Source organism: Heteronotia binoei, chromosome 5 (genome assembly GCF_032191835.1).
Source record: "Heteronotia binoei isolate CCM8104 ecotype False Entrance Well chromosome 5, APGP_CSIRO_Hbin_v1, whole genome shotgun sequence".
NCBI lineage: Eukaryota > Metazoa > Chordata > Lepidosauria > Squamata > Gekkonidae > Heteronotia > Heteronotia binoei.
The window spans coordinates 40463060-40487161 of NC_083227.1; the positions used below are offsets into that span (position 1 = coordinate 40463060).

A 24102-nucleotide genomic window follows, 5' to 3' on the forward strand; every position below is an offset into this window, starting at 1 on the left:
TGCACATGCTGGATGGGGCGGGGGATATCATCGATGCTCTCTCTTCAGCCTCAACCACTACTGGCTGTGTGCTGCCACTGGACCAAGCATCAAGATCTGAGTAAGTTGGGAGCTTGCAGGTCAACCAAAACCAAGACCACTGCTGTTTTCTGAACCAAAGCATGCCCCTGTTGTCCATGGTAGAATGCGGATAAGGTTTGCCCTTCTTCTGACCCCCTTGTGCCTGTGGATGTTCACTTATCACCAAGCCAGTTGGTCTTCAGAATGGCCAGAGTGTTGCAATGTGAACGGGGAGGTCCAGGTTCGCATCCCCACTGTTTGCTCCCTGCTGCTCTGTGTTGCTTAAAGAAAAGCTACTGTTTCATTCTAGATAGGGTTAATTTAACATGCGTGAAAATATATGCTCTCACTAGTTTTCTATGTAGGGGTTCTGGAAATTCTTAATATGATTGAGAGAAAATCCTTGTTAGAATTTATGTAATAAATAAAATCCCATTTATAACCTGGTGTCCAAGGTCTTTTTCTGTAAGTGTTATTAAGATTCAAAAGATCCCTCTATGTTTTCTATGTTTGTTTATATAAAATAAAATATATTACTAAAAAGATCCCTCTTACAAAACAGATTTAGCCTGGAAATAACACAGGTTAACACCTGCCCAAGAGAACAATTATTTATCCCCTTGACATAAGCTTACTGGATGGAAATGAGCAGGTAAAGCTTTTCATGGTACGGAGGTCAACAACATTACATGAAGTCTCTACTGAAATGACATGACATTATTCTCCAGGCCTTCAAGCAACTGGGACACTTCTCCCCGAACTATAATCCTAATAACTGATTCCATTCTGTTTAACCCTGTCCTCTGCCTTAAAAGGTACACACATGAGACCCAAACCAACACACAGTCCTTTGAGGAAGGCAAAGCAGAGGCTGCCCCAGGGTTACTGGTGTGCTGTTGCCAGTGATCAGACTACACACAAACAACCAGATTCCTATATGCACATACAATCAATTGGATTGGGGCTATGAACTGTATCTCAAGTTTCACCCACCCACACCATTTGAACACATGATAAAAGAAGCAGAAACTTAACTTTTACGAGTTGCATTTATTCTCTCAAGTTTTTCTCCAAAAAAACTAAATCTTGAAGACTCTTTTTAATCAAAAATAGTTCAAAAGGAGCTCTGTGATGCCAAAAAGAACTCAGACACACACATACGCACATAGCTGGCACAGCTGAAGCCCCAGTGGTTCCAGGAGTGGGAGAGCAGAAGGATTCAACTGCAAACAAGTGAAATTATTGAAAATAAGTCACCTAAACCTCAGGGTAGGGTGAAGGTGAGGGCAGCCATGGACTCCCATCTGCAAAGCTTTACAGTGAACTTCTGAGGTTACATTCATTCCAGCAGCCATGGCCATCCACAGCTGCATCTAAGCAGAAGAGTCTGTCCAGCTAGGACTTGCCATTGGCTGAAATAATGTGTACATCACACACTGATACCAGCTATAAATCCAATCTAAGCAGAAGAGGGAAACAGCAGCAAGGAAAGGAAAACAGACAGCTGGGACATTATCTCAACTCACACACAGCAGTGGGATGGGACTGATAGCCACTTCTCTTTAAAAATGTATGATGGTAGTAAAAATAAGGATAAGTTAGCCTGTGTTTAGTGAAGAGGAAAAAGACACTGGAGCAGTTAGAGTGGGAAAAACCACCCTGGATCCAGAAACCAGGCACAATGATTCTCTAAAAGCTGTATTTAAAATGTAGACCAACATTTTAGGTGGTTCCTCGACACTTGGTGGTGTCCTGACAGAACAAGGTCAAATCCATGCTGGGAAAGCAGTTCTAAGAATATGCTGATAGCAGGCATATAACCAGGGCACCAAAAGTTAGGGATTGCAAGAAATCTAAGATCTGAATGGGTTTAGAATGGGTGGAAAACAGTAGTCCCAAGGCTTTTTCTTGCTGTGGCAGATTCCCATTCTCCGAATAAAATGGAGAATTACCTGCTGCCAGATAAGGCTCAATTCACAAGCCTTCTCCAGAGGAAAAGGGGGGAGGGTAATCAAGGATACAGAGATCTTGGAAGAAAGACCCAGCAAGTAAAGCTGTCTGCTCACAGCAGAACCCCAAAAGGCAAAGAAAGAGGTTTTTGCAAGGACAGATCTGAGCCACAACCAGATCTCTAAAGGAGTGGGGGGGGGGGGGGGGGAATCAGATCAGGGACGTAGTAGCTCTTTAGAAGAACTGAGATGAGTCCTTGCCAGATTGGATTCACATCAGGATAGGAATCCACCAAACTCTAAGGGTGGAAAGGAGCATGAATCTTGTACCAGGGATGAACAAAGAGGACTGGAGAGTTTTGTACTTAGGGTGGGGACAGCATCCAGTTATATGTAACGGCAGCAGCAATGGCACCATCAATTGCAAAGTTTGATGCAGGGCCCCTTGGAGAGGACGCAAAAGAAAGGGAAAATGCGCTCATGGAAAGAAACATTGAAAGTGTGGATGTGGGTCATGCTCTCGGCATTGTAGAAGCTCAGCTGGCCCCGCTCATAGTCCAGGTAGACACAAAAGCGCCGGAGCTTCTCCGATGGAGAGAGGGACGTTTCCTCAGTGGCCGTCAGGGCCTGGTATTTCTTCCCATTAGTCCCCACGCACCAGATCTCCCGCTTCAGGTGGGGTCCTCTGCTGGACTTCTCTTTGCGTCTGGCCATTTTGCGGGTCACCCCCACGGCCCAACCCCACCCACCACTCACCTCCACTTCCCAACAGTGGCGGCCCCAGGTGAAACCCTTCAAAGCCAGCACGCAATAGTCTGAGTTGAAGCGTTTGGAGGTGTTGGGCACATCTCGCCAATGCTCCCCGAGTTGGACACTGTGGCAGTCTGAGGAAAGGGTGAGGCTTGGATGTGCTGTCTCTGGGTCCAGGGTCAAGTCAACTGTACATAAGGGACACAGAGGGAAAGAACACATAAGCAGGAGGTGCAACCTTCATCCCTGGAACAGCTAAACATCAGCCAAGTTTGGAATTTCTTTACACTTATCTCCTGTTCTATCCAAAATGGAGTGGGGCAAGTGACATTATTTCTACTTTAATACAAGGATAGAACTGCATCTCCAGGGGGTATGCTGACAGGAGTTTACAACCTCTCAAAATTCGGATCATCTCAGTTCTTTTCAATTAATGTATTTCTAGCTCTGAGAAAAGTCTGGAAAATATTAGTGTAGTTGTGGAAGTATTAGTATACTTTCAGAAGACTGAGATAGAATATAACAAGCAGGAGTGGAATCTATAGCAAACAGATTAACTATAGCTTGGGGAGGGATGGTGGCTCAGTGGTAGAGCATCTGCTTGGGAAACAGAAGGTCCCAGGTTCAATCCCCGACATCTCCAAAAAAGGGTCCAGGCAAATAGGTGTGAAAAACCTCAGCTTGAGACCCTGGAGAGCTGCTGCCAGTCTGAGAAGACAATACTGACTTTGATAGACCAAAGGTCTGATTCAGTATAAGGCAGATTCATATGTTCATAGCAAACCTGTAGCTTTTGAAACCCTTATCTAGACCACCTTTGTATTTGCTACCACTGAGCAGCGGCTGCCTATCAGTTTTCACACATCCGCTAAGCTACCCACACTTGAGGTCTAGAAGCATTTTCAAAGAGGTGGAAGGGATGAAAATTGACACAGCATTCTGAAGACCATACATAAGCCTCTCATTCATACTACCATTGCCATAGAGCTTTAGAGTGCTCAACATGTGTTATATAAACTGTGACAGGCCTTTCTAAAAACACTTCAATGTCAGTAAGTATTTAATCACTCACACTCTGTAGCTGTGGGGCTGAGCCTTCATGAAACACAGCTACCTAGTGAATTTCTGGCCCAGCAATGCTGCACACATTTAGAAGCAGCAAAGTCCACATCCCTTGAAAGAACTGTCTCTCCAGGACAACAGCAAGGACTATATTCTCCCCTAGGAACATACCAACTCTTTAAGATCTTCTGTGGAGGGCCTACTACATATTCCCTCACCATCTGAGAAACACTGGGGTGCTATATGGGCCATGGCTCACTTACCAGTAGCACTGCAGCCTATGGTAGTTCTGCATCAGGCATTTATTTGCAGGGCCACATCCATGTTATCTTCCACGAGCTACTTTATTCCTAAAGGTGTTTGTCATTCAATACATATCCTTGGTAGTGATTCTTACACCAGGCAGAGATTCTTGTGTTAATTAGTTTTGTTAATTTTCGTTGGTTGCTTTAAAAATGCATTATAATTTTAAATTCTGTGTTATCTCTGATCCACCTTGACATTTCTCTGACACACACACACAAAGTCATGAGAAACACCACAACAAACATGACTCTTCCATTACCGTATAGCTGGCAGCCCGAAAGCAAGGGGAAAAGAGCTAGTTTGTCCCCTACCTTGAGGGACTTTGCAGAAGACTTTCTCCATCTTCCTCATCAAGGTGTCTAGAAGGAAATAGTTCTGATATTTCTTTCCTGTGTCCACTGGCACCCTCTCAGGATCCTGAAATTTTATGTTCTCACACCTGGTAGAATGATCATATGAGATTTAGATATAAGGTACATACATGGTAATCAGCAGCTAAAGCATGGAGTCGGCGGGGAGGGTGAGTCAATGAGAACTCAGTTCTTGGTACCCCGTTCATTCCTGACCTGCCCCCCCCCCTTTATTTTAACACAACTGCACAATAGTCAACCAAGAATGAACAAAGAACAATGAGATTCAAGAAAGGAAATGAAAGAAAAAAATAGGATTGTTGAAAATGTTTGGTGGGTAGCATTTCAAGATATAATTCCCCCACACGCACACATACACTTTGGCCTGTTTTTCTTCGGTTTGTAGATTGAAAATGTCCTGGTTGTTGTACCATGCCAGTCACATGAAATGAAGCAGCAGACTGTTTCTTGGCAGCAAAACAAAACTATAGACCAGATTTAAAGTGCAGTTTAGAATCCTAATTTGTAGACAAGTAACAAACTGCAATTTGCTGAATATGGATCAACAAAAGAACTGCAATGGGTTCTAAACCAGGAACAATTTAACCTCTGTGTAAAAGACGTTTTCCAACATTCTGAAGTACTAGATTTCTTGCTACCAACTGAATTTATTTATTTATTTAATTCCATTTATATCCTGCCCTCCTCACCAAATTCAGATGTCCACTAAAACAAAAGACTGTAGAAAACCACAGAATCCCAAAGAGAAGGGACATCGTATCCACTTAGGCCACATGTGGAGCACAAGCCAACCAGAAATTTACAGTAGGGACAGCATTGGAGAAGGGGGACACAACTAACCTGACTAATGTGCCTTTGAAATCCTAGAAGAAAGGAAAATTAGGTTAGCAACTGCAAGAGTAACAAAATACTTTTTAAAAAACAAGGAAGCTTTAAAGATGAAAATCAACTGTTTCCATCCTAGTTATACCAAAAGAGGACATGCAGCAGAAGCTTTTAAATACAGGAAAACCAGGTTTAAAGAAAAGACCACCTCCCAATAATGGGGCTATTCAGAGTTACGAAAATTACTCTCTTCAAGCTTCCCAAGGACCACCTTCAACCTGGTGCTTGTTGAGGTGGGGAAATGAGGTTAGACAAAAATCTTTAGTGTTGGGATATTAATGATACAAGTGCACTACATGGAGGTGTGGCAGTCACTCAGACCCACCTGTCTGGGGAAGGGCTTTACTTTAACCAGTCACATGCCTATTGAAACCTCTTCCACTGAATCAAAGCAACACACAAACCATTAAATCACAGTGATGCTTAGTAATAGAACTCTCCATTAAAACATCCAATCTTTGTCAGGCACAGCCCTGAACTCTTCCGGTTCCAGCTTCAAAGAGGTTCCGGTCAAGCAACAGTCAATGCATCTAACTAAAAATTATCTAAAAATAAACTGGTAACTCCAGATATGTGGTCTTTGTGGACATCTTCCTACAGGCCTACATTTTCTAGGCACCCCCCCAAGCCTTATGTTTGGGCTCAGGAAACTGGGGGGACAAGCAGAAGCTCAGCGATGAAGCAGAGGTTGGACAGAAAGCATGTAAGGCCCTGCACAAGGAGGGAGGATATTCACTCCCTGAAGCTGAGCAATAGAGAGGTTGGTTTGAAGGGAGTGGATCTCAGTAGGCCAGAATCTCTGCCACCCAGGGGTTAAGGGTCAAGTACTGACACAGGAATAGGAATTATGGAACACAGTCCCATTAGGGAGCTTTGTTATTTTCCAGTTGGCTTTTCTGTATAAGCTTTGCCCTGGGCAGTTGTAGTAGCCCTGGATTAATTTTGCCCTATTTTTGTAACTGTTTTACTAGTACAGGATCTGTAATGATTTGTTTCTTCTTATTCTGCATTGGCCAATCATCCTCATATTCAGTCACATATCAGAGCACACCCTAAGGAAAGGGGGAGAGCAGGGAAGGTGCTCTGGATGCTCTCCAATAAAGCCCTAGAACCAAAGTTCCAGGAACGGATGTTCTAACTATGAGAAACCTGTATAGGCCCCCTCCCCCATTCCACTACAGCCCTGTAAAGGTGTGAGCATGCTCCAATAGACATCCTCTGAGCATGCTCCAATAGACACTATTTTCACAATGGAATTTTTTCTGGGCATCAAATCAACCACATGGATTTGTTCTTTGTGTCAAGAGCTAGCTGGACAGAAAAATGTTTAGTAACTCAGTCTAACAATAGGCAATACAGTTCTTCATTTCAAGTTTGTACAAAGGAAGAGGAACTTTCACAGGAAATCTGAAATACTCTAAGCAAGACATAGTCAAGCTTTGCACGTCAAGCGTATCTACAAATTCCATAAATGAATTTGCATAGCATACATGGGAAGTACTATGTTCCATCAGAGATGCACTGACACCTTAGTGGCACAGCATCTTCTTGGAAGGCTGTATAGTCCAGGTTCATTCCTTGGCATCTCCAACTAAAAAGGATCAGGAAGCAGGTGATGTGAAAGTCTTCCACCCAAAATCTTGGATGGCTACTGCCAAGCAGAGCAGGCAACACTGACCTGGATAAGCCAAAGATCTGACTCAGTATAAAGCTGCTTACTGTGTTAATGGCAGTGGAGTCTGCCAACTCATTTTTCAGCAGCTCAGTATTACAGACCTTTGTCTAGGTCCTGTACTACTCAATGAAAACTACAGTGCCACAACATAATACCCTGCGGATTCCAGCTGTCATGCAACCAGGCAAGGTGGGGAAAGGGAGAGAATCCATCTACCTTGAGCAGCTGCAAACCATCCTGCTTGCTCTTGTCTTCAGCTTCCGCAATGAGGTGGCTGAGCGTGGCACTCTGCTCCTCCAGGTGGGTAACATTACTATTATGGCAGGCTAGTAGAATGTTGTAGCGATCCTCTAGCTGGTGGAGCAGCTGTGCCTGCTCCCCCACAAGGAACTGGTGTAGCCGCTCAAAGTCCGACTCAAATTCTTTCATATCCAGCTTCATCTTGTTCTGCAGGTGAGAAAGGAGAATATATAAAACAGATGGAGAGGAGACTGAAGGCATGTCTCAACATGACAAAATAGAAAGGCATAGTAATTTCCTCAGCAAATAAACAGGATTGGATGAAAAAAAGCTATGTCCCTATAAATATAATGGTAATCACTACTGTGATGGTCTGGATAATCAGGGAAGCAATATTCTCCAGATAGATCAAAACAATTAATAGTTTCAACTCACTGAAAGTGCCCCAGACTTTATTGGGCAACAGATTAAATAATATAAAATTATAACTGAAAACTATAAAGATAGACCTTTTTCATAGAAAAGGGAATACTTGTTGGAAGATGCTACCTAGCTGTAACATCACCAGATAAATTCACAACAGGCTTTGTCCTTCAGAAGGTCTGCTTTAATTGCATGCAGGTGTGTGTAGATTTAACCAACCAACTAAAGTTCAGATGATTCATCAACAAAGATTTGTTTCATTATACAACTGCTGTGAGGTGGGAAAAACCAAATTCTGCACAGGAACTAAATAAGGAAACTCACAGCTGTTTTGTTGTGATGCAACACTTGAAGTATCCTTCCCGCTCAGTAACTGGGTAATAGCTAAGAAAATATTCTGGATGGGCTGGTAGGGGGAGAAGAAGCCTTCAGTGCACAGATGCACTGAAGTCCAAGACCCTTGATCTTGGCAAATAAGGGCAATATAGTACCTCAGCTCCTCCCTTTAGAACACATGCCTGGGTAGTTCAGGACATATTACCCAGCAAGTCAAACTCCCACAAGGAAGCCCCCTGTCCTACTGGACAATACACCAAAACAGTACTATCATTTTCTTGGTGACGTCCTCCTCAGACCAAGAGTTTTCCAAGAGTGAGCACAATTTAGTAGCACACAGAAAGCAAAAGATCTGCTAGCCAGAATTGTAGTACAAGAATTCAGAAAAGGGGGTCTCGTACTCTCAGTTCAGATACTTTCTCCTGTTCACTCAACTTCTGCTTCAGAACTGTCTCCAGTTTCTTCTTCAGTGGATCCAAGTGACCCTGGAGCTTGGCCTTTAAAAAAAAAAAAGAAAGACAAACTTCCTCTTGAATATTAGCATCCATGTTTCTTTAGTGTGCGAATTAGCAAGTAAGGTCTCAAGTAAGTGCAATACATATTTTTGCATGACTTCTCCCTACATCCATGTGTGGAAGCATAATCTGAATTTCTGAAGTTAAATACACCCGGGGGGGGGGTTCACTATCAATAGTGTGAGCAAGCTCAGAATTTTTTAGCCTCTGGCTCACACATTTTTGTCTTAGCTTAGGAAAAATGGCCCCAGAGCAAACTAATTCATGCAGCAGCCAAATCATTCACTCAACAGTAATACCAGTAGCTCATGAAGTAGAATTTTTGCTCACAAGACTCTACAGCTTAGAGAAAGTATTGGTCACTATCATCTTTTAATTCCTGGAAAAACAGATTTACTCCCACTCCTGGAAAAACAGATTTACAGCTACCAAAGTGGCATGCAGCAGTTTTTCCCCAAACCCCTGGATCACTCAGCTTCCATTTCAACAGCCAGTACAGACTGCAATTCCTTAGCACTGAGACAAACCCCCACACATACTTTCTTTTTTATACTGATAATTCCTTTGCTATCTTTATTGTATTGTTATTATTTCATAGACTGCCTTGAGTAGATCTCTGAAGAAGCAGCATATATATTTACTAACAAAACATACTTTTGCAAAACAATCAACTCCATTTGATAATGATAATTCCAGTGCATGCTTGTAAATACAACATATGTTACAATGGTATCTTTAATGTATAAATGTGCCTGATTATGCCCGCAACTAATGTTCTACAGAGATTATAACATACTACTGAAAAGGCTGATTTTTCAGAGTTCTAGTTTAACATCATAATATACTACTAATCCTACAATGTTTGTACAAGAATACTTTTAATCAAATCACACACCTCTTTGTTTAGTGCAAAAAACCCCTATGTTATGTAGTTATAATTTTTATTTCCCTTTCCTTTCAAATACACAGTGGCAAAAATTGAGATCGACATACTAAGTTAAGGCAGAATGCAGCAGTCTGTGCTGCTCTCCCTCTGCCCTTCTGTCTAGCATTGGGTGTTCTTATAATTTTACTTGTAGAAAACTAAAAAGGATTTGTAGTTAAAATTCCATAAACATGGCTAATGGCATAACTGTACATATGAAATTATGCATTTTATGTTGATACAGTAGAAAAAATGATAAAGGAAGGACTGCATGTAGCTCCCACTTACCTGAAATTTCCATTTTCCCTAAAAACAAATCCAAACCAATCAACAATGCAAATGGTTACATTTGTCAGAAAAATTACATTCTACCCGCTCCCTATCACAACCTTCTAGTGAAATCTCATGATACTGGCTGAAGAAACACTCTAACATTCATATTATCCCCTCCCCGTTGCTGCTGCTCACCTTGTATTCTTCCACAATTTCCTCAAGAGGCACGAAATTATGGTGCTTATGGCTGCGCGATTTTATGCACACCACACAGATCGGCTCCTCATCCTCCTCACAGAAAAGCTTGAGGGGCTCCTGGTGCTTCTCACACAAGACGCGCTCACCTCGCACACCTCTGCCCGCTGCCAAGGCCGATGACACTCCCAACGCATCCCCTGCCGCCGCCAACTCCACCACCTCAGCTGGAGGGGTTGTGCTCTTGAAGGGCTGAGGATGCATCTGGCGGATGATCTGCACCATGTTCGCCAGCTGAAGGTTGGGACGGAAGTTGCGGTGAGGAAAGGTTTTGCGGCACTGTGGGCAGGTGAAAGACTGGCGCGGTGGTGGAGTAAGAGGGGAGTCTGCCTCGTCCTCCACTGCTTCATCCTCCATCACTTCCTCCTCCTCATTGTAATTATCAAAGAACAGGTCACCCCCCATGGCATCCTCCCACGTCTCATCCGACCCAGGATCCTGGTCCCAAAAGTCTCCGTTGACTTCTTCATCCCACGCGATCTCATCATCTTCATCATACCCATCCCGAGATGCATCGTCGTCGTCTTCTTCCTCAACCATGTCCCCACCATCCAGGTACTCCTCTAAATCATCCTCATCATCACCATCTTCCTCCGGTCCCAAGTCGTCTATCCCTCCATCATCCACCGCCTCCTCAGAACCAGGCCTGTAGTCACCATCGGAGCCAGACGCTCCTCCATCATCTTCGCCTTCATCTTCCTCATCTGGGCTGTCCTCGGCAGCGGCACCCCACAACTGAGTGATGCACACGCGGCAGAAGTTGTGGCCGCATCCGATGGACACCGGGTCCGTGAAGTAGTCCAGGCAGATCGCACAGACAGCCTCCTCGTGGAGGGTGGCCACGGGGTTCAGGAGGCCACCACCTATGGGCCCTGCCGCCGCCATGGCCTTCGAAGGTCCTCCACACTGCTGGGAGGGGACCAACTCACGCCTGCCTGCTCCTCCACCGACGGACCTCTGCTCTACCTAGCAGTCAGCTTTTCTCTCCGTCCTGCTGCTACCACCTCTCTTCGCACTCGAACTCCACCCCTCCAGAACGACTTTCCTTCTTAAAGGCCTAGTCCCTAGCCTAGCCAATCCTCCCAGACGCCTCTAAATACCTCCTTCACCTTGGTTCCGAAATCACAGCCAGTACCACGAACACCCAGGACTTTTCTTATTCACGAAGCTAGCTGCGCGACGCTCTGTCACATCCCGGCAGTACTACTCTATGGTAGCTTTATAACTTCCTCACGCCCCACACATAAATTAAGGTCTCCTCGCGACAGCGCTGTTGCGTTTTCCTTGAAAGGGAGGAGGCTCTTCGTCTAGACCCGCCCACTCTGCCTTCATCCCCTCCCGCTTCAGGCTTCTGTCACTTTTCTCGCGCGCCGTTGCCACCAGCCTCACACCGGTCGCTAGTCTGAGGCAATTCGATTGTGGCGCCCAGAGCAAGTCGCTTATCGCGCGAGTTCTTTGCGCCTCGTTTCCGGTTAGAGGCCATACGTTGCCCTTTTTTCCTGCTGTGTAGCACCGACCTAACCGGTAGACATTATCCTTGGGAACCACAGAAACACCCGTAACAGAATAGAAAGGAACTTCCGGTCAGTTTCCGGATGATGTGATTCGTAGCTGGGCTGGAATCACAATGAAGCTCTATACAACCCTTATATAAAAAATTCTCTACAGACAATCCTTGGGGCCGTTTAGCACGTCGACGGAGCGCAGCGTTTTTTCCTCAAGGGCTGCCATCGTACTTGCGAACTTCGGGATTCGTGAACCATCACCCACCTTCCCCCTCAATATCCGGCGTGAGACATTATAAAGCGACCATAGAGTAGGACTGCCGGGGTGTGGCAGAGCGTCGCGCAGCTAGCTTCGTGAGGGAGACAGGTCTGGGAGGTCTGTTCAGCCTGGGTGTTCGCGTCTCTTATTTAGAAATTGGGGGGAAGGGGAGAGGGAAGGGAAGTTGTCAGAAGCAAGAGGGGAGCCTGCGAGGACTGGCTGAGGCTGGGGAAGAAGGAAAGTCGTTCTGGAGGGGTGGAGTTCGAGTGCGAAGAGAGGTGGTAGCAGCAGGACGGAGAGAAAAGCTGACTGCTAGGTAGAGCAGAGGTCCGTCGGTGGAGGAGCAGGCAGGCGTGAGTTGGTCCCCTCCCAGCAGTGTGGAGGACCTTCGAAGGCCATGGCGGCGGCAGGGCCCATAGGTGGTGGCCTCCTGAACCCCGTGGCCACCCTCCACGAGGAGGCTGTCTGTGCGATCTGCCTGGACTACTTCACGGACCCGGTGTCCATCGGATGCGGCCACAACTTCTGCCGCGTGTGCATCACTCAGTTGTGGGGTGCCGCTGCCGAGGACAGCCCAGATGAGGAAGATGAAGGCGAAGATGATGGAGGAGCGTCTGGCTCCGATGGTGACTACAGGCCTGGTTCTGAGGAGGCGGTGGATGATGGAGGGATAGACGACTTGGGACCGGAGGAAGATGGTGATGATGAGGATGATTTAGAGGAGTACCTGGATGGTGGGGACATGGTTGAGGAAGAAGACGACGACGATGCATCTCGGGATGGGTATGATGAAGATGATGAGATCGCGTGGGATGAAGAAGTCAACGGAGACTTTTGGGACCAGGATCCTGGGTCGGATGAGACGTGGGAGGATGCCATGGGGGGTGACCTGTTCTTTGATAATTACAATGAGGAGGAGGAAGTGATGGAGGATGAAGCAGTGGAGGACGAGGCAGACTCCCCTCTTACTCCACCACCGCGCCAGTCTTTCACCTGCCCACAGTGCCGCAAAACCTTTCCTCACCGCAACTTCCGTCCCAACCTTCAGCTGGCGAACATGGTGCAGATCATCCGCCAGATGCATCCTCAGCCCTTCAAGAGCACAACCCCTCCAGCTGAGGTGGTGGAGTTGGCGGCGGCAGGGGATGCGTTGGGAGTGTCATCGGCCTTGGCAGCGGGCAGAGGTGTGCGAGGTGAGCGCGTCTTGTGTGAGAAGCACCAGGAGCCCCTCAAGCTTTTCTGTGAGGCGGATGAGGAGCCGATCTGTGTGGTGTGCAGGGAATCGCACAGCCATAAGCACCATAATGTCGTGCCTCTTGAGGAAATTGTGGAAGAATACAAGGTGAGCAGCAGCAACGGGAAGGGGATAATGTGAATGATAGAGTATCTCTTAACCAGTATCATGAGATTTCACTAAAAGATTGTGATGGGGTAAGAGTAGGGTGTAACTTTTCTGAAATATGTTGTAACCATTGATGAGCAGGGTTTGTATTCTAGATTGGTCCAGATTTGTGTTTAGAAAGTGATCCTATGCAGCAGCTTGACAAACTCTAGTCAGGGATGTTCTGGACTCATCTTGCATTGAGCAGTGGGTTGGACTAGTTGACTTGTATGGCCCCTTCCAACTCTATGATTCTATGAATCTAAAAATTAAAGTTTCAGATAAAGCAGAGCTACATACAGTGCTTCCTTTCTCATTTTACTATTGCATCAACATAAAATCCATATTTTTGTATGTACAGTTATGCCACTAGGCATATTTATGGAATTTAAACTACAAATCCTTTTTAGTTTTCTAGAAGTATAATAATGACAACACCCAGCACTAGACAGACAGGCAGAGGGAGAGCACCCTGCTCTAGCTCAGTACATTTATTTCACTATTTGCCCCTAAGTATCTGAGTGGAATTGGAAATAAAAATTGAAATTATGTAACAGTGTTTGTACGAACGATGTTTTCCACTAAGCATTTGAGAAAAAGGAGAAATAAAAATTGAAACCAGCTAATGCAGTTTTTGTACTAAAGAAAGAAGGGTGTGATTTGATCGGAAGTAGTCTTGTACAAATGCTGTAGGACTAGTAGCATATTTGGGTGTTAAATTGTAACTGTAAAAATCAGCCTTTTTAGTAGTGTAGTACTTTAATTGCGGACATAATCAGGCACATTTATAGAACAGAGATATCTTTGGAAGATATATTTAAAGTATTTACGAGCATGTGTTGGAATTACCATTGTTATGCTGTTAGTTGACTTGCAAAAATGTGTTGTACTTAGTAAACGCATATGCTGTTTCTTCAGAGACCTGCTCACGGTGGTTCATGTAGAAAAACAATGCTATAAAGATGGCCAGAAGAATTATCATTATTTATAAGATTGGGGGAGGAGTTGAATCCTCAGTACTAATGGAGTGCAGTCTACTGGCTGTCAAAATGAAAGCTGAGCGATTCAGGGATTTGAAAACTGCATGCTACTTCAACAGTTGTAAATCTGTTTTTAAAGCTAGGTGGCCAGGAATTAAAAGATTATAGTGACATCCCTCCCTCCCCCCCGCTTCCTGGTGTATTTAACTTCAAAAGATTCAGATTATGCTTCCACGCATGGATGTAGGGAGAAGTCATGGAAAAAAATATGTATTGCATTTACTTGAGATCTTACTTGCTAATTCGCACACTAAAGATATATGGATGCTAATATTCAAGGGGAAGTTTCTCTCTCTCTCTCTCTCTCTTTTTTTTTTTAAGGCTAAGCTCCAGAGTCACTTGGATCCACTGAAGAAGAAACTGGAGACAGTTCTGAAGCAGAAGTCGAGTGAACAGGAGAAAGTAGCTGAACTCAGAGTAGGAGGCCCCTTTTTCTGAATTCTTGTACTACAATCCTGGCTAGCAGATCTCTTGTTTTCCTTGTGCTCACTAGGAGCTTGGAAAACTCTTAGTCTGAGGAGCAAATGTCAAGTTTGTACTGTTGTGGTGTATTGTCCTTTGACCTGGTGGGCTTTCCTGTAGGGGTTTGCTTTGCTGGGTAATATTTCCTGAACTGCCTAGGCATGTGTTCTAAAGAGATGAGCTGAGGTATCACATCTGGTCTTATCTGCCAAGATCAAGAGTCTTGGACTTCATTGCATCTGGGTATTGCATTCTTTTTCTCCCTCTAGGGGGGAAGTGTAGATGGTTGGGGAAGGCAATGGCAAACCACCCCGTAAAAAGTCTGCTATGAAAATGTCGTGGTGCAACGTCACCCCAGAGTAAAAAATGACTGGTACTTGCACAGGGGGACTACCTTTACCTTTTACCAGGCCATACAGAATATTTTCTTAGCTATCATCCAGATTCTGTGGGAGGGGCAGGATACTTCAACTGTTGCATCCCAACAAAATAAAAGTGAATTTCCTTATTTGGCTCCTGTGCAGAATTTGGTGGGGGGAGGTGGTTTCTCAACAAATCTTTGTTGATGAATCATCTGAATTTTAGTTGGTTGATTAAGTTGACACACACCTGCATGTAATTAAAACAAAACTTCTGAAGGACAAAGCCTGTTGTGGATTTAGCTGGTGATGTTACAGCTAGGTAGCGTCTTGCAACACATATTCCCTTTGCTATGATAAAATCTGTTTTCACAGTTTTTAGTGTTAAGTGTTTTTGTTTTGTTGTTGTTATTATTAAATCCATAGCCCAATCAAGTCAGGAGCACCTTCAGTGAGTTCAAACTATTAATTGATTTGATTTACCTCAACCAGGAGAACGTTCCAGACTAGGGGTGGGTAAACTTGCTTAATGTAAGAGGCAAATAAAATAAACGTTAGGTGTTTGAAAGTCACAAGACATGAATGTCAGAATTTGAGAGCCGGAAGGAAGGATAATATAGGGGGAAGATGTGGAAAGAAAGCAACTTCAACATTAAATGCATTCTCTATGCTGCCAACTGTCATGGCTTGGAGAAGTGATATAAAGAGATAAATGCCTTCTCCAACCAGCCAGCGGGGTGGTGGGGGCTTTGAGAGCCACACAGTATGTGTGAAAGAGCCACAGTTTGGCCACCCCTGATCCAGACCCACACATTGGTGATTGCCATTGCATTATTTTTATAGGGACAGTGCTTCTTCTGATTCAGTGCTGCTTATTTGCTATCAGAGAGAAGGAAATGACCATGCCTTTCCATTTTGCCATGTTGAAATGTGCCTTCAGTCTCCTTTCTGTCCATTTTTTATGTTCTCCTTTCTCTTCTGCAGAACAAGATGAAGCTGGATATGAAAGAGTTTGAGTCAGACTTTGAGCGGCTACACCAGTTCCTTGTGGGGGAGCAGGCACAGCTGCTGCATCAGCTAGAGGATCGTTACGACATTCTACTAGCCCGCCAGAATAGTAATGTTACTCACCTGGAGGAGCAGTGTGCTGCGCTCAGCCGCCTCATTGCAGAAGCTGAAGACAAGAGCAAGCAGGATGGTCTGCAGCTGCTCAAGGTGGATGGATTATCTCCCTTTCCCCACCTTGCCTGATTGCATGGTAGCCGGAATTTGCAGGGTATTGTGTTGTGGTTTTGGTGGAGTAGTACAGGACCTAGGCAGAGGTTTGCAATACTGAGCCGCAGAAAAATGAGTTGGCAGGGCCAACTGTCCTGAACACAGGGAGCTGCTTTATACTGAGTCAGACCATCGGCTTATCCAGATCTACATTTCCTGATCTGATTGGCAATGGCCATCCAGGAGTTTGGGTGGAAGTCTTTCACATCACCTGCTTCCTGACCCTTTTTAGTTGGAGATGTTAAAGAATGAACTTGGACTTTACAGCCTTCTAAGAAGATGCTGTGCCACTAAGGTGTCGGTGCATCTCTGATGGAAGGTAGTACTTTCCATGTATGCTATGCAAATTAATTTATGGAATTTGTAGATTCATTTGATGTGCAAGGCTTGACTACATCTTGCTTAGAGTATTTCAGATTTCCTGTGAAAGTTCCTTTTCCTTTGTACAAACTTGAACAAGCAGTCTGAAATGAAGAAATGCATTGCTTATTGTTCAAATGAGTTTCTAGAGGCTGTTTTTCTGTTCAGCTAGCTCTTGACACAAAGAACAAATCCACATGGTTGATTTGATGCCCAGAAAAAATTCCAGTGTGAAAATAGTGTCTAATGGAGCATGCTCAGAGGATCATCTCGCACCTTTAGAGGGCTGTAGTAGAATGGGGGGCTGTACAGATTTCCCACAAGCAGAAATCTGAAATCCTTTCCTGAAATCACTTTCCTGAAGTCACTCTGCTTCCCCTTCATCCTACCCCTTTTTGTTCTGGAGCAGCCTTCCATGGCTGCCATTACTTTGGTTCTAGGGCACCCTCCCTGTTCTTCCAGCCCTGCCCCCTCTCCCTTTTCACTCAGGGCATACCCTGATATATGCCCAAATATGAGGCATGAAGGACCAATGTAGAATAACAATAAACAGATTATTAAACAAATACCATAACAGTAATATGGAACGGTTGCAAAAATAGGGCAGAATTTTCCCAAGGCTACAGCAACTCCCAAGGACAAAGCTTATACAGAAAAGCCAGCTGGAAAATAAGAAAACTGCCTAATAGGACTGTGTTCCATAGTTCCTACTTCATCAATACTTGATCCCTCACCCCCACCCCATGCCGTGTGGGAGTGATTCTGGTCTACTGGGATCCACTCCCTTCAAAAGCAGCCTTGCTACTGCTCAGTTTCAGGGAGTGAACAGTCTCCCTCCTTGTGTAGGACCTTGCATGCTTTCTATCCAAGCTCTGCTTCCTTGCCAGGCTTCTGCATGTTCCTCCATTTCCCCCAGCCCAAACATAAGGCTTGGAGGGTGCCTGTAAAATGTAAGCCTGTAGGAAAAGATAGCCTCATGCTGCAGAGTGGTAAGCTGCAGTATTGTAAGTCCAAGCTCTGCTCACGACCTGAGTTCAATCCCGGTGGAAGCTGGGTTCAGGTAGCCGGCTCAAGGTTGACTCAGCCTTCCATCCTTCCGAGGTCAGTAAAATGAGTACCCAGCTTGCTGGGGGGAAAGTGTAAATGACTGGGGAAGGCAATGGCAAACCATCCCGTAAAAAGTCTGCCATGAAAACGTGATGTGACGTCACCCCAGAGTTGGAAACGACTGGTGCTTGCACAGGGGACTACCTTTACCGTTTTTGAAAAATGTACACAAAAGCCATACATCTGGAGTTACTAGTTTATTTTTAGATAATTTTTAGTTAGGTGCATTGACTGGTGCTTGACTGGAACCTCTTTGAAGCTGGAACCGGAAGAGTTCAGGGCTGTGACTGACAAAGATTGGATGTTTTAATGGAGAGTTCTATTACTAAGCATCACTGTGATTTAATGGTTTGTGTGTTGCTTTGATTCAGTGGAAGAGGTTTCAGTAGGCATGTGACTGGTTAAAGTAAAGCCCCTTCCCCAGACAGGTGGGTCTGAGTGACTGCCACACCTCCATGTAGTACGCTTATATTGTTAATATCCCAACACTAAAGATTTTTGTCTAACTTCATTTCCCCACCTCAACGATTACCAGGTTGAAGGTGGTCCTTGGGAAGCTTGAATAGAGTAATTTTTATAACTCTAAATAAATAGTCCCATTATTGGCAGGTGGTCTTTTCTTTAAACCTGGTTTTCCTGTATTTAAAAGTTAATGCTGTATGTCTTCTCTTGGTAAAATTGTAATGGAAATGTTTGATTTTCATCTTAAAAATCACCTTGATTTTACAAAACTGTTTTGGACTCTTGCAGTTACTAACCTAATTTTCCTTTCTTCTAGGATTTCAAAGGCACCTTAGTCAGGTTAGTTGTCCCCCCTGCCCCCATTGCTGTCCTTGCTGTATATTTCTGGTTGATTTATGCTCCACATGTGGCCTAAGTGGATATGATGTCCCTTCTCTTTGGGATTCTGTGGCTTTCTACAGTCTTTTGTTTTAGTGGGCACCTGAATTCAGTGGGTGACAAGAAATCTGGTACTTCAAAATGTTGGAAAATGTCAGCTACACTGAGTGTGAAGTGTTCCTGGTTTAGAAACTATTGCAGTGCTGATTACCATGTATGTACCTTAGATATACTGTAAATCTCATATGATCATTCCAACAGGTGTGAGAACATAAAATTTCAGGATCCTGAGATGGTGCCAGTGGACACAGGAAAGAAATATCGGAACTATTTCCTTGTGGACACCCTGATGAGGAAGATGGAGAAAGTCTTCTGCAAAGTCCCTCAAGGTAGGGGGCAAACTAGCTCCTTTCCCTTTGCTGTCGGGCTGTAAGTTGTACGGTAATGCAACTATCGTGTTTGTTGTGGTGCTTCTCATGACTCTGTGTCAAACGTCAAGGTAGATCACAGATAACAGCTATAACCCAACACAAAATTTAAGACTATAGTACATTTTTAAAGCATCTACAGTAACTAAAGACAATCAGGAAGCCTAACATAAGGATCACTGCAAGGGATATGTCTTAAATGACAAACACCTTTGGGATAAAGTAGCTTGTGGAGGATAACATGGATAGACCCCTGCAAATAAATGCCTGATGTGGAACTACCATAGGCTTCGGTGCTACTGGTAAGTGAGCCATGGCCCATATAGCACCTCATTGTTTCTCAGATGGTGAGGGAATGTGTAGCAGAATCTCCACAGAAAATCTTAAAGAGCTGGTATGTTCCTAGGGGAGAATATAGTCCTTGCTGTTGTCCTGGACAGACAGTTCTTTCAAGGGATGTGTACTTAGCTGCTTCCAAATGTGTGCAGCATTGCTGGGCCAGAAATTCACTAAGTAGCTGTGTCTCATGAAGGCTCAGCCCCACATCTACAGAGCGTGGGTGATTAAATACTGACTGATCTTGTAGAGTTGTCAGAAAGGCTAGTCACAGTTTGTGTAACACACATTGAGCACTCTGGCAATGGTAGTATGAATGAGAGGTTTGTGTATGGTCTTCAGAATGCTGTGTCAATTTTCACATCCCTTCCACCTCTTTGAAAACGTTTCTAGACCTCAAATGTGGGTGGCTGAGCAGAGGTGTCAAAACCGATAGAAAGCCTCTGCTCCGTGGTAGCAGATAAAAAGGAAGTTTAAGGGTTTCAAAAGCTACAGGTTTGCTATAGTTAATCTGTTTGCTATAGATTCCACTCCTACTTGTTAAATTCTATTTCTATCCCCTGAAGGTGCACTACCACAATTACACTAATACTTCCCAGACTCTTCTCAGAGCTAGAAATATGGTAACTGAAAAGAACTGAGATGATCTGAATTTTGAGAGGTTGTAAACTCCTGTTGGCAAACTCACTAGAGACACAGTTCTATCATTTTATTCAATCATAAATAATGTTACTTGCCCCGCTCCATTTTGGATAGAACAGGAGATGAGTGTAAAGAAATTCCAAACTTGACTGATGTTTAACTGTTCCAGAGGTGAAGCTTCCACCTCCTGCTTATGTGTTCTTTCCCTCTGTATCCCTTGTGCACAGTCGATTTGACCCTGGACCCGGAGACAGCCCATCCACGCCTCACCCTTTCCTCAGACTGCCGCAGTGTCCGACTCGGGGAACATTGGCGAGATGTGCCTGACACTCCCAAACGCTTCAACTCCGACTACTGCGTGCTGGCTTTGAAGGGCTTCACCTGGGGCCGCCACTGTTGGGAAGTGGAGGTGAGTGGTGGGTGGGGTTGGGCCGTGGGGGCGGCCCGTGAAACAGCCAGACGCAAAGAGAAGTCCAGCAGAGGACCCCACCTGAAGCGGGAGATCTGGTGCGTGGGGACCAATGGGAAGAAATACCAGGCTCTGACAACCACCGAGGAAACGTCCCTCTCTCCATCAGAGAAGCTCCGGCGCTTTTGTGTCTACCTGGACTATGAGCGGGGCCAGCTGAGCTTCTACAATGCCGAGAGCATGACCCACATCCACACTTTCAATGCCTCTTTCCATGAGCGCATTTTCCCTTTCTTCCGCATCCTTTCCAAGGGCACCCGCATCAAACTCTGCAATTGATGGTGTCATTGCTGCTGCTGTTGCATATAACTAGATGCTATCACCACCCTAGCCTCTTGTAGGCACAAACTCTCCTGTCCTCTTATTCACCCCTGGTACAGGATTCATGCTCCTTTCCACCCTTAGAGCTTGGTGGATTCCTATCCTGATGTGAATCCAATTTGGCAAGGACTCATCTTCCTTCTTCCAAAGGGCCATTATTTCCCAGCTGTGTTTTGGTGTGGCTCTGCCCAGGCTATTGATCCAATTTTCTTTTCCTCCTTTGGAAATCTGGTTGTGGCTCAAATGCATCCAAGAACCTCTCTTCCTTTGCCTTTTGGGGTTCTGCTGTGAGCAGGCTTTACTGGCTGGGACCTTCCTCTTTTTCTCCAAGGTCTCTGTATCCTTGATTACCCCACCCCCTTTCTTTCTCCAAAAGCTTGTGAATTGAGCCTTACCTAGCAGGCAGTCCCTCAATTTCATTTTTTTTGCGGGGGAGGGGGGAGGGAAAGGAAATTTTGGGCACAACCTTAGGACTGCTGTTTCCCAGCTGTTCTAAAGCTGTTTGACTATCATAGATTTCTTGCAATCCCTAACTTTTGGTGTCCCAGCAATATGCCTGGTATCAGCATGTCCTTAGAACTGCTTTCCCAGCATGAATTTGACGTAGTTCTGTCTGGTCCCAGGACACCACCAAGTGTCAGAAAATCAGTTCAAGGTGACAGTCTACGTTTTAAATACAGCTTTTAGAGAAGTGTTGTGCCTGGGTTTTTGATCTGGGGTGGTTTTTCCCATTCTAATTGCTCCAGTGCCTGACTTCTTCTTTTCTAAGACAGGCTAACTTCTCTTATTCTTTACTACCATCAGGTGTTTTTCACAGCCATCAGTCCCATCCCACTACTCCATGTGTGAGCTGATGTAATGTCCTCACTGTCTGTTTTCCTTTCTTTGCTGTTATTTTCTCTCTCTTCTGCCTAAATTATAAGCATTTATAGCTGTTACCAGTGTGTGATTTACAAGTTATCTATTTCAGCCAATGGCAAGTCCAAGTGGACAGGGTCTTCTCTTAGAAGCTGCTGGATGACCATGGCTACCAGAATGAGTGTGCCCCACCGTGAAGCTTTGGTGGTGGGACTCCATCACTGCTGCCCTCACCTTCACCCTACCCCTGAGGTTTAGGTGACTTATTTTAAACTTCTTGCCTTCCTGTAATTTCACACACTTGCAACTGAATTCTTCTACTCTCCCACTCCTCAAACCACCCAGGGATTTAACTGCATTAGCTGTGTGTGTGTTTTGGTTCTTTCTGGCATTACAGAGCTCCTTTTGAACTATTTTTGGCTAAAAAGAGACTTAAAATGGAATTTAGTTTTTTGGGGATAAAAACCTGAGAATAAATGAAAGTTGTACAAGTTAAGTTTTTGCTCCTTATCTGTTCAAATGGTGTGAGTGACTGGGTGTAATGAGATATAGTTTATGTCCCCAATGTGACTGATTGTATGTGTATCTAGCAGTCTGGCTGTCTGTTCCTAGTCTGATCACCAATGGCACCACTGATCCTAGGGCAGGTGTGAGAGAAAGCCTCTAATTTGCCTTCTCTAAAAGATGCTGTTTCTTGGTTTGGGTCCCTTTTCTACAGTACAGAACCAGTTTGGTGTAGCGGTTAAAAGTACATGGATTTTAATCCGGGAGACCCAGGTTTGATTCCCCACTCCTCCACTTGCAGCTGCTGGACTGGCCATGGGTTAGCCATAGCTATGGCAGTTGTCCTTGGGAGAGCAGCTGCTGTGAGAGCCCTCTCAGCCCCACCCACCTCACAGGGTGTCTGTTGTGGGGGAAGAAGATACAGATTGTAAGCCGCTCTGAGTCTGATTCAGAGAGAAGGGCGGGGTATAAATCTGCAGTCGTCTTATGTGTGTAACTTTTAAGGCAGAGGAAAGGGTTAAATAGAATGGAACCAGTTACCAGGTGTGACAGTTGAAGGAGAGGTGTCCCAGTTGCTGGCTGGCCTGGGGAATAAATAATGTATCCTTTCAAGAGAGGCTTCATGCAGTGTTGTTTACCGCCATACTATGAAAAGCTTTACTTGCTCACTTCCGTACAGTAAGCCTGTTAAGGAGATATTTTCCTCTTGGCCAGGTCACAAGCATGATGTCCAAAAAGGCTGGATAAGCATTCTGTTTGGGGAATGCTTTACTTTGGATTGTATCGATTGAGTGGGGAGCTAGATTGTAAGACAGCAAAGCCCAGTCAGTTCAGACTGATGGTATGTATTTGAGGGGGCCTGTAGGATTTCCTGCATGGATTTTATGTTGGTTCTGGCACCATAATGCTTCTGTTTATCCCTTGACACCTGCAAGCATTTTTGTGCATTTGCTTCAACCCCTTCCTGTGGTGTGGGGAGGGGGTTCCTGGTTCTTTTGAGACTTTTACCTTGGTCTTTTTTCTGGAAGCCAATTTTGAGTCACCTTTGCCCTCATGGCTATCATTTTTGTCAGGTGTTTTCTCCTGCCCGCTTTGATGGGGACTTCCAGACTCTCCCCTTTCCTGCTTCAAACCAGTGCCTTTTCCCTCATATCTCTGCAAGGAAAAAGACTAGAGACTTGCTTTTTTTAAAATGAGAGGTGGTGATACAGAAAACCTGTCATTACAGTGGTCTATCTATAGTGCCTTTTTCGCAAAATACACTCATATTTATATAAAAGGTAAAGGTAGTCTCCTGTGCAAGCACCAGTCGTTTCTGACGCTGGGGTGACGTCACATTTTCATGGAAGACTTTTTTTATGGGGTGGTTTGCCATTGCCTTCCCCAATCATCTACACTTTCTTTCCAGCAAGCTGGGTACTCATTTTACTGACCTCAGAAGGATGGAAGGCTGAGTCAACCTGGAGCTGGCTACCTGAACCCAGCTTCTGCCGGGATCGAACTCTGGTTGTTAGCGGAGAGCTCAGCTGCAGTACTGCAGCTTTACCACTCTGCACCACAGAGCTGCTTATCATATTGATATAAGCATGAGCAAAAAATACGGGGGAGGGAATTGTAATGTCATGGATGCCAACAAACTCCATGCTTTGAAAATCCTAATTATGTAAGGCACACATGAGGTGGGGGGAATAAACTGGCTCTACAACTGTGCAAGTGGGCAGAAGTGCAAAAGAATGGGGCTCATGATGACCCTATATTGTTTTCAAGGCAATGATCCCAGTGTTTGTAGATCAACTGCTAAAAAAACATTGTTAACAGTTGAATCAGATTAAGGTTCATTTAACTAGTATCCTGTTTCCATGAATAGCTGGCCAGATATTCCTGGGTAGCTCTGAAGCTGGGTACAAAGGGAAGAGGTTTCCCTAGCTGAT

General features: G+C 44.8%; 2 protein-coding genes across 2 annotated transcripts; one reads left to right on the forward strand and one right to left on the reverse strand.

Annotated features, from left to right (window-relative positions):
- Positions 1-1090: 1090 nt before the first annotated feature.
- LOC132572332 (E3 ubiquitin-protein ligase TRIM41-like) lies at positions 1091-12050 on the reverse strand. Its single transcript, XM_060239250.1, has 6 exons — positions 9966-12050; positions 8459-8554; positions 7275-7505; positions 5339-5361; positions 4439-4566; positions 1091-2947 (listed from the first exon to the last, which is right to left on the reverse strand). Exons 1-6 carry the CDS (start codon positions 10908-10910, stop codon positions 2427-2429), a joined length of 1944 nt encoding a protein of 647 aa, XP_060095233.1. The 5' UTR covers positions 10911-12050; the 3' UTR covers positions 1091-2426.
- TRIM41 (tripartite motif containing 41) lies at positions 11852-22163 on the forward strand. The gene is made up of 6 exons (XM_060239249.1): positions 11852-13131; positions 14532-14627; positions 16016-16246; positions 18552-18574; positions 18875-19002; positions 20247-22163. The coding sequence occupies exons 1-6, from the start codon at positions 12187-12189 to the stop codon at positions 20765-20767; spliced, it is 1944 nt and encodes a 647-aa protein (XP_060095232.1). The 5' UTR covers positions 11852-12186; the 3' UTR covers positions 20768-22163.
- The last annotated feature ends 1939 nt before the right edge of the window (positions 22164-24102 follow it).